The sequence below is a fragment of the Mobula birostris genome, chromosome 4, assembly GCF_030028105.1.
Source record: "Mobula birostris isolate sMobBir1 chromosome 4, sMobBir1.hap1, whole genome shotgun sequence".
Classification (NCBI taxonomy): Eukaryota; Metazoa; Chordata; class Chondrichthyes; order Myliobatiformes; family Myliobatidae; genus Mobula; species Mobula birostris.
In genome coordinates this window covers 154,973,239-154,984,492 of record NC_092373.1, presented here as the reverse complement: position 1 = coordinate 154,984,492, position 11,254 = coordinate 154,973,239, and the positions used below count along the sequence as shown (strand labels likewise).

The 11,254-nt window shown below is 42.1% G+C and overlaps 1 protein-coding gene across 1 annotated transcript in view; it reads left to right on the top strand.

The window, feature by feature from the left end:
• The first annotated feature begins 4,210 nt into the window (after positions 1-4,210).
• wfs1b (Wolfram syndrome 1b (wolframin)) overlaps positions 4,211-11,254 on the top strand; it is a 38,582-nt gene continuing 31,538 nt past the window's right edge. Inside the window, exon 1 of the mRNA XM_072256281.1 lies at positions 4,211-4,443. Coding sequence (XP_072112382.1) covers positions 4,323-4,443 — 121 coding nt within the window. The 5' untranslated portion in view covers positions 4,211-4,322. The remainder of the gene's footprint in view (positions 4,444-11,254) is intronic.

The window sequence follows — 11,254 nt, the reverse complement described above, 5'->3', positions numbered from 1 at the left end:
CACCCAGCGACCTCAAGTGGAACTACAGCGAGCGAGCAGGAGGACGTCCGCGGGACCGCCGGGCATGCGCGCCGAGTGCCCTAACCGCAGAGAGACGGCGTACGCTCGGGCGCGATTTGCGTTGGCAATCTCGGCCGCCCAGTCGTACAGTATTCGTCATCATTGTGGTGATAAAAATTGCATTAGGGTTAGGGTGCATGTAGCTTTGGTGAAAAGCCCAATTCACGGCATATTTTCCCGTGGGAGTGGATGCATGCAAAAGTCTCGGAAACCAGTTCTTGTAAAGTTTAATGGCGGTTGGCAGAACATCATAGTGCGTTACCGCCACCTACTGAGTTCAAGCGTGGAACAAAGAGACAGGATGTATAGCAACCTACACAAAATGCTGGAGGAACTCAGCAGACCAGGCATCATCTATGAAAAAGAGTTACTAAATTCCCCTGCCCACCGAAAGTCTAATGCTTTTCAAAAAGTCAAATACGCACTTATGATGGCAATGGCACTTTAACAAATTTTCCATGTTTCCACTGTGTTTGTCCCAAAGATCTCAATTGAGCAATCAGATGTTTCCTTTCACCTCAGAGGAACTGCATTCAAACACATGCTGCCCCATTTTTTGATAACTGCACTCCCTAAAAGTGGCCACATCATGCATTTTAATTCTGAACGAAGTATGCAACCTAGTATGACCAATACATAAATGAAAGTATAACATATTCCCTCCTTTCATAGCTATCTCCCAGCTGACTTCCCACCATTCTCAGAATTTTATATCAATGCTGTCCTTTCTTCCTTATCCCAACTTTGTTGCCTTAGTGATAAAACAGACATTTTAATTATGGCTTTCACCTCCTCCTTGTGCAAAGGCATGACTATATTTATATCCTTAATTTTAAGTGTTTGCTTGGCTAGAATGTCTGCACCTAGTTTCCTTCAACCCCAACACGGGCAGGGACCCATAAGAAATGAATACACGAGCCTGCACCCAGCCTCAACAGCTGTCCAATCTCAAGAAGAATGTCTGACATACCTGTTTGAAACAGTTTGAAATACAGTACCTGTTTTAAGACATGTCAAGACCAAGAATGAATTGGAGCATAGAAGTACATAATCAGGGCATACTCATTGTCAACCTACTCCATGGCTAAAATGACAGCAATAATCTCAGATGTGAATACTGATACCTTGTCTAATAATCTTTTCTGAATAGTCACCCAAAACTTTGGAATATAAACATACATTTGAATGACTGGATCTTTTGAACCATCTGTGTAGAATTATAAAAATTCATAATATCTGCCTTGCATAAATTGCTGAACTTCCTGTTCCCCGATATACAATCACTTCTCAGTGTGATCTTTTCCTGAAAGCCCAAATCAACCACAGGCAAAGGGAAAAACCATGGAGTGACAGAAAAGGGTACACCGGGGTCACCTTCCACATTAAACAACTCAGGGTTTTGTGCCCATTCATTTTCCATCCACCCAATTCTGAAAACCTACCAATATAGTGCTCCAAAAACTCTTCTAATGTTGCCAATATTGAATGACCAACTTTATGTTCTCTTACATAGAGCAATAAACCATTGCCGACTGTAACCTGCATAAATGTAAGTGTCATGATCTGGTCCGTTAACTACTCATTTCAGTTAATTTCATTTTCCTCGTGTTCCACCAGGCTCCTTGATTAGGGCACCTGATCTTCATCCGAACCAGCAGGATAAAAGCCCGGCTTACAGCTACTCGTGGCTGGTCTGTCACCATCGCCAGGGCAGCGATGAATGTTCTGCGCTGCCAAGAATAAGGGACCGTCTTCTGACCCACCAAGAATAAGGGACCGTTTTCATGAGCTTCTCCGTGTCAAGATTCGCATCGTCTGTTGTTTGTTTTTGTCGTCTTGTGTCCAGCTGAGTGTTGCTGACCGTTTTGCTGCTGCTGCGAGCTGGGATGCGAGTGGTCTGTCATTGTTTTGTTTTGAAGGCTCCGAGTCTCAATCCAAGTCAAGTCTTCGTGTCCAGTCAAGTGATTACCGGCCGTTTGCTGCTTCATGAGCTTCTTTGTGTCAAGATACGTATTGTCTGTTATTGTTTGGTTTAGTTGTCTCGTTTCCAGCTGAGTAGGTCCGGCCGTTTGCCGCTACTCCGAGTTGGGTATTCTCTCTCTTTGTGTCCAAGTCCAAGGTCAAGTCCAGGTCCTGTCTCCATGCCTGTGTCCTGCACTTGGGTCCGCTTCCTCCAGCCGCCCCTTGCAACAGTAAGGGTACTTTACTCATTTCTACCAGTAATGCCACCACAATATAATAGCACCATAACATAATCTCAATACTTGGACTTGAACTTTCTCTAGAGGCTTTAAGATTGCAGGTGAGGCTGACCCATAGGTAATACATTCATAATCAAAGGCAGATCTGATTAAAGCAATATATATTGGTTTAAATGGCCTCCCACCTGTAATCCAATCACACCCAACTAAGCAACTGAGCACCTGGAAACATTACCATTGGCTCTAGTTCAAGCTTTGCCATATAACTTGAGATCAGTTGTGGATGTAATCAGGGGTGCATTGCTGCTGGAGCTCACTGGATCACCGCTCTGGCACCCTGTAAAAAAAAGTCAAAATAAACAAATGGGAAATTTAACAGCGGCCGCATATTAAATAGAGGGAATTTTACGGAAGCAGGGGTTGGGGAGAGGGGATGGTGGCTGGTAGGGAAAATACCAGTAATAACATTAGGATATTTGATTGTCTTTGGTGAAATCCTGGAGCTGTGACTGTTTTTTATTTAGGTATTTGTGAAATTCCTCCTTGCTCGACCCATTTTCCCAGGAAGCTGGGAAATACAGTACACAAGTGTGAGCATTTTTCTGCTCTTTCCAATGGGGTACCATTGGATTGCAGGTAGGAGCTATATTAAGCAAGGAATGAACATTGAAACCTAAGGTTAAAAGTCAAAAATAATGAAAGAAAAATTCACTGCTCGCTTATCTTCGGCCTGATTTTGATGAAATAGTCAAGGTAATCATCCAAGATCTTTTTCTACACCTGGATAAATTTAGTTTTTTTTTATATAAGCCAAATGGGGAAAAAATATTTCTAGGCTATAAGCTAGTTTTATGTCATTTCAACAATCATTAATAGCGGATCAACCCCTTGGCCTAGTTCCACCAACTATAGTTGATTGCAAAGAGGTTCTTTTTCTCTTTGTGTTGATAGGAAAAAGAGTAATTTAGTGAGGCAATGAACGAGACGAAACGCATTTCCAAACCTCCCCAGTTAACATTTGTCACTTCCAAAGTACGATATTTTTATTCGTATAGATACAATAATAATTTATGTAAAGATTCAAGCTTCTTTAACTTTTTACATATTTAAAGACTAAATAGGGTATTGGTCCAACCATGTAATACCCGACGTCTGAGGATATTGTGAGTATCCACGCACGCAGGTACACTTCCTGTTCGACCATTTCTGCAAGAGGTACAGTGGCCAACCTACCGCTTTTGATACTAATATTCAGCAATATTCGTAGCTTTAGCAATAGTTCATTAGACGTTCTTTTTTTCATACTTGATTACTTGGTTCCAATTTAGGTGGCTAAAAGTGTAAAAAACTTATTTACTTTATTTCTGTTATTTTTCTACCTGCAACAAATCCATCAGCTCCAATCGTCGTGGTTTCCATGCCATTGGAATCAGTTGGTTGATTTGTGAAGTATCGTGTGCTTCTTGGAGTGCAACATCAAGTACACGTTAAACAAATACACGCATAGGCGTCTTCACTCTGTGGGCCACTTCTTCAGAACGAAGAACAACATCCTCGACCTTGAGGGATAGCCACGACGACCTGCTCATTACGTGAATGGGGCAAGGAAGTTGCCCAGTACATGAAATTAGCAGGTACACAAATTGAGTGTGACATATATATGGCCAGGACATTGGAAATGGCAAAACATTTTGTCAGCTCCGGCACCTAAAAAATAGCACTGCACCCCTGGGTGTAATGTTCCTTTTACAAAAAAACAAATAACTTGAATCTTTGTAACGGGAATTTAAAGTCCCCACCGACATTCCCATTCATCTACTTCATTACCAGCTGCTTGCTTGTATTTTCCGGACTGTATGTTTTATATATCCGCCACTCGCGGGAACTGTTTTGCGCGATTGGCTGAAGTTATGCCTGGGGACGACACCGATGAATGACGTCAGCGGAACGCCGGGCTCCGTTGATTGCACCAATCAGAGGTCCGGAATACGTCGGTCTGACAGGGTCGGGCAGACTGCCGCAGCAGGCACGGCGGGTGGAGGTTCTGCGGTGGTTGCGGAGATGGACCCAGAGCCGCTGACAGTCCCGCAGCACGGCAAGTCACAGCTGAATGCTGCTGCTGAAGATGTGCATCGGGATGGATCAGAGGCTGTGACCCTTACGGAAGCGGCAGCAGAAAATGGTTAGTATTTTGCACCTCGTCCACCTAAAACGCTTCAACAGTTGGCCGACTCCAAACGTGTTAGTAGTCTATCCTAAACACAAGTGGAACATATTCTTCTATACAACATGCAGAAAGCTAACACTATAAGGACACGGCTTCTGTGACCGTAAAAATCGGTTTTACAAATCTTTATTGCTTGTAAGCGGGAAAGTCCTTGTAAGGAGAAAGGTGTGGTACGCTTTTTAAAAAAACATAATGTTCGTACAGCAGTAGGTTTCCTATTTACCTAAAGTTCTTGGTTTGCAAACGTAACTATTAGTTCATTTTTTTTTATTCCAAGCTAAACAGCAGGATATTCAAAATGAGCCACGCACACACAAACAGCGTTTGTGAAAGGAGATTCCAATCAATGTTACCCTTCTTCAACGGAGCTGGGTGATTAAAAGGGTGCAACTATGATGGCACTGTTCCATTTTTCCCCATCCCTGTCCCAACCAGCCCCTTTCAAATTGGGCATCAGGCGCTGTAACATAACTCTAGATAAGCAAGACTTGAATGATCCAAGATGCTTGGGATTTCTTGGATGAAGAATGTGAAAATGCTGTTAAACAATGCTATGTTGTCAGACATTTGACAAAATCTCCTAAAGGTTTTAAGGGGAAAAGTAATAGCAGTTTGCAATTAAAACAAAGAATGTTGGAAGCATGTTTCAAAAACACAGACCAAGGCCTTCCTTAGTGTTCAACCCTATACAACACTAATTAATAATTTCCAGTTGCACTTAATGTAACTGAAGCAGAATAAATAGAAAGTCATGGAAATAAGATTATATAGGTAATAGTCAGATGTTTTTTGTGTGTATCTTCACTGGCATCAATTGGCATGCAGTAACGCACCCTAACAAGTGATTTAAGGGTAACTGAGGAAGTGGGGTGAATGGTGATGAGAAAAGGGCAGGAGAAGCAATGTTAAAGTTGGTCAAAGCACTGTTTTGTAGAGTTAAAGATATTTGAACAAGCCAAACCAGCATTGATAACTGTTGCCACACACACTAAATGCTGGAGGAACTCAGCAGGTCAGGCAGCATCTATGGTGAGGAAGAAACAGTCAATGTTTCAGCCATCATCAAGTCTCTGATATGGTTACAGATTTGTGTGTGCACCAGTGCAGCTTTCTTTCCCGTGGTGGTGGAGAATAGTTGGCAAGAGTATTAGTGTTGACATGTTCATACTACATAAACTCCTCCAGTGATTGTTTTTGTTTTAAGTTTGTCTGTGGCATTTGAAAAAAAACCTTTAATCATTTAAATGAATCAAACATTAACATGTTCTTCCAGAGCTAATCACATCCTCAAATGTTAGCAATGAAGCTTAGTTGATGTTTGCTTTGCCTGTCTAAATATTCAAGTGGATTATTGTAGTGAAATGCCAATGGACCAATGCCACTTAATCATGCTTGGACTTATTGCATGATAGTGTTTGTCAAATGAGGCTTGTTGTTCCTTTTCATTTGCTTTTGTTGGGCTGCAGGAGTTAAATCTGTTTTTATTTGGATCTCCGACATTTTGCGTGTGTTGCTGTGGATTTCCATTGTTAGCCAGATCTCTTGTGGTATTGATAATTGTTTTGAAAACTACATTAAAGTTTTTAAAAACTATCATCTCACACTGAAACTACGTCTTCTCATTGCTCATCTTACAGAAATCACTTTAAATGCATCTGCTTTCTTATGTCAGTTTGATTTTTTTTTGTTTGCTTACAATGTTCGAGTGAAAACAAGCTGGTTGCAGAAGTAGTTCACCCCTGGCATGGCACAGTCCATTCAACTGCATACATGCTTTCCCAGTACTTCTCTGTTCAGGTTCTGGTGAGATTCCAATGCCATTACTCACCAACAGTAAAAATAATTCTCTGTCAACTAAAATCTCTTTTCCATTAGAGCTATGCTGAAGCTATCTGGCTTGTCATTCCCTAACACAGATTGTTTTATTAATGCAAGGGAATAGGATTATTCTTAGCTTTTTGTCTAACAATAAGTTATGTAGCTAAAAATAATCAGATACCCTCTGAAATCAAATGTATCTCATGCAATTAGGAGGATATGAAGTTTTAGATTATCTTAGCAAATGTGGAGCTTGTAAACCATCCTTTACATTAAAACCCATTAGATACTGCAAGAAACACATACGAGATGCTGAAGGAGCAGCATTTATGGAAAGGACTAAGCAGTCGATGTTTTGGGCCAAGAACTGTGATGAGAAATTGCATGATCCATTTGATTAATTAAGTTCCAAGATAATGTTCTACTTTATTTTTTGAACAATAGGATCTTCACTTTATTGACTAGCAGAAGACCAAGCTATGCCTAATCAGTTTTTTGTTGGCTAGCCAATTTTCTGTTGATGCCTTTGTGTTCTCCGACACTGTGAGCTCACAACCTTTGATTGGAACCTTGTCAAATGTCTTCTGAAAATCTAAGTCAACCCATGACTGGTGTTCATTCCATAAGTGAACTGAAGTGCTCTTTTAATTACCTAGTTATTTTTTGGTGATTGCTGGATTGATGAGTGTTTAATCTGTTTTGTTACTTCCATTAACCTGGCTGCAGATCTTCAGCAATAGTGGCAATATTGTTACTAGAAGATCAACTGATCAATTTTCAGGTGTGCCATAAAGGTAGATCTTCTCAGAAGATCCCTCACAAAAAAAATCTGTTAGTAACCGTCTGACAGGAACCACCAAGTTAGAGTGTAATTTTTGAGCTGCCCTTCAATTGAGTCATGATTACCACTTGTATGGAAACTCCTGGCTTCTCTACAAGAAAAGCAGGATGAGTTTGATGAGAATAATCAGGATATTTCTGGATTGGAAATTGCACTCATTCCTCAAGGGAAAACAAGCTATTCTCCGGCAGAAAATCGATTACCTGAAGAACATTTGGAGTAGAAAAATCACTGGAGGCTCAGTAACTTAGAGACAAGCACAATATATGAGAATACCTCAATGCTGATATGGAGGGGCCACTGCACAGGACCAGGAAAAGGCCGCAGAGTTGTTAACTCAGCCGGCTCCCTCGTAGGCAGTAGCCACACCAACGATGAGGACATCTTCAGAAGGCAGCAGCATCCATCCTTAAGGCCCTCATCACTTTGGACATGCCCTCTTCTCATTACTACCATCAAAGATGGGGTACAGGAGCCTAAAGATGCACGCTCAATGACTTAGCTTCTTCCCCTCCACTATCCAATTTCTGAGTGGTCAATGAACACTAACTACTTTTGCTCTCTTTTTGCACTACTTATTTAATTTTATGAGTATTTCTTATTGTAATTTAGTTGTTTACGTATTGCCCTGTACATCTGCAACATAACAAATTTCACAATATATGTCAGTGATACTAAAACCTAATTCTGATTTTGCTGTTAAGCACACGAGGCCCACGCCACTGAGAGCCACAAATACAGGAAATATTATCAAGGACAGGTAGTAAATACCTCAACACCTCAAATACTGCTTTGATATGAGTCTCCTAGGAATTCTACGGCAGCTTATCCAGTCCAGCTTGGCCACCGCTCCTGACAACTGAACGTCGAAAAGCCCAAACTCAACAAAAAGCCACCTTAGGACCATGCTGCCTCCTTAATGCAAATCCTGAATCCACACTCATCCATATTCATGAAGAAGGGGATTTACCTGTAAACCTTTGAGAAGCCACAATCCTAATTATCCTAATTTTAATCCTAATTATCCTCAAGGAAAGAGACAAATTAATTGTGGTAACTACTGCTGGGTCTTTCTACTGTTTGCTCCAGGGAAAGCCATTGTCAGGACCACAACCCATTGTCTGAAGGCCTGGTTCTGCATCTCAATGCACATTCACCATTGAAAGTAAGGGGGCGTGGGCAGAATCTTCACCATACTACAACTCTTAGGAGTACAGAGAGCAATTTTTGACCTCACTTAAATATTGATTCCCATTAACAGTGAGGGAATGTGGAGTATTCTCAAATTTGGCTGCCCACACAGATTGGACTACTTCATAAATTTTAAGGTGGCATATGAGTAATGGCCCTTACAAATGATGTTGAAAATCAGGACAAATAAGACCAGTGTTGTTGCTCCATCACTTTTTTTTTTAAGACTTTCTGGTCTCAATTGTGCATCTCGTCTCCTACAGCAGTGAGCAAGTGTTCAGAACTTCGGCAGTTGAGCTGTAGTACGTGTACCGCAATTCATGGAATCCAGCCTTCTCTCCATGGACTCCTCCACTTCTTACTTCCTCAGTGAGGAAGAGGAGGTTGGCTCACAAATAGACAAATAGACAAAGCTCGTAGACAGTGCGAGAGGGAGGATAGGCAGGTGATCGAGAGGGGACGTGCTCAGACCGAAGGTTTGAGATGCGTTTATTTTAACGCGAGGAGTGTTGTGAACAAAGCGGATGAGCTTAGAGCGTGGATCAGTACTTGGAGATGTGATTTGTGGCCATGACAGAGACTTGGATGGCTCAGGGATAGGAATGGTTACTTCAAGTGCCGGGTTTTAGATGTTTCAAAAAGGACAGGGAGGGAGGCAAAAAAGGTGGGGGCGTGGCGCTGTTGACCAGAGATAGCGTCATGGCTGCAGAAAAGGTGAACGCCATGGAGGGATTGTCTACTGGGTCTCTGTGGGTGGAGGTTAGGAACAGGAAGGGGTCAATAACTTTACTGGGTGTTTTTTATAGGCCACCCAATAGTAACAGGGATATCGAGGAGCAGATAGGGATACAGATCCTGGAAAGGTGTAATAATAACAGAGTTGTCGTGATGGGAGATTTTAATTTCCCAAATATTGATTGGCATCTCCCTGGAGCAAGGAGTTTAGATGGGGTGGAGTTTGTTAGGTGTGTTCAAGAAGGTTTCTTGACACAATATGTAGATAAGCCTACAAGAGGAGTGGCTGTACTTGATTTGGTATTGGGAAATGAACCTGGTCAGGTGTCAGATCTCTCAGTGGGAGAGCATTTTGGAGATAGTGATCATAATTCTATCTCCTTTACAATAGCATTGGAGAGAGATAGGAACAGACAAGTTAGAAAAGCACTTAATTGAAGTAAGGGGAAATATGAGGCTATCAGGCAGGAAATTGGAAGCTTAAATTGGAAACAGATGTTTTCAGGGAAAAGCACGGAAGAAATGTGGCAAATGTTCAGGGGATATATGTGTGGAGTTCTGCAAAGGTACATTCCAATGAGTCAGGGAAGTTATGGTAGGGTACAGGAACCGTGGTGTACAAAGGCTGTAATAAATCTAGTCAAGAAGAAAAGGAAAGCTTACAAAAGGTTCAGAGAGCTAGGTAACGTTTGAGATCTAGAAGATTATAAGGCTAATATGAAGGCATTTAAGAAGGAGATTAGGAGAGCCGGAAGGGGCCATGAGAAGGCCTAGGCGGGCAGGATTAAAGAAAACCCCAAGGCATTTTACAAGTATGTGACGAGCAAGAGGATAAGACGTGAAAGAATAGGATCTATCAAGTGTGACAGTGGGAAAGTATGTATGGAACTGGAGGAAATAGCAGAGGTACTTAATGAATACTTCAGTATTCACTGGAAAAGGATCTTGGTGATTGAGTGATGACTTGCAGCAGACTGAAAAACTTGAGCATGTAGATATTAAGAAAGAGGATGTGCTGGAGCTTTTGGAAAGCATCAAGTTGGATAAGCCGCCGGGACTGGATGAGATGTACCCCAGGCTACTGTGGGAAGCGATTGATGAGTCTCTGGTGATGATCTTTGCATCATCAAGGAGGACGGGAGATGTTCCGGAGGATTGGAGGGTTGCGGATGTTGTTCCCTTATTCAAGGAAGGGAGTAGAGATAGCCCAGGAAATTATAGACCAGTGAATCTTACCGCAGTGGTTGGTAAGTTGATGGAGAAGATCCTGAGAGGCAGGATTTATGAACATTTGGAGAGGTATAATATGATTAGGAATAGTCAGCATGGCTTTGTCAAGGGCAGGTCGTGCCTTACGAGTCTGATTGAATTTTTTTGAGAATGTGACCAAACACATTGATGAAGGAAGAGTAGTAGATGTAGTGTATATAGATTTCAGCAAGGCATTTGATAAGGTACCCCATGCAAGGCTTATTCTGAAGTAAGGAGGCATAGGATCCAAGGGGATATTGCTTTGTGGATCCAGAACTGGCTTGCCCACAGAAGGCAAAGAGTGGTTGTAGACAGGTCATATTCTGCATGGAGGTCCATCACCAGTGGAGTGCCTCAGGGATCTGTTCTGGGACCTTTACTGTTTGTGATTTTTATAAATGACCTGGATGAGGAAGTGGAGGGGTGGTTAGTAAGTTTGCTGATGACACAAAGGTTGAAGATGTTGTGGATAGTGTGGAAGGCTGTCAGAGGTTACAGCGGGACTTTGATAGGATGCAAAACTGGGCTGAGAAGTGGCAGATGGAGTTCAACCCAGATAAGTGTGAGGTGGTTCATTTTGGTAGGTCAAATATGATGGCAGAATATAGTATTAATGGTAAGACTCTTGGCAATGTGGAGGATCAGAGGGATCTTGGGTTCCGAGTCCATAGGATGCTCAAAGCAGCTGCGCATGTTGACCCTGTGGTTAAGAAGGCGTGTGGTGTATTAGCCTTCATCAATCGTGGAATTGAATTTAGGAGCTGAGAGGTAATGTTGCAGCTATATAGGAACCTGGTCAGACCCCACTTGGAGCACTGTGCTCAGTTCTGGTCACCTCACTACAGGAAGGATGTGGAAGCCATAGAAAGAGTGCAAAGGAGATTTACAAGGATGTTGCCTGGATTGGGGAGCATGCCTTATAGGAATAGG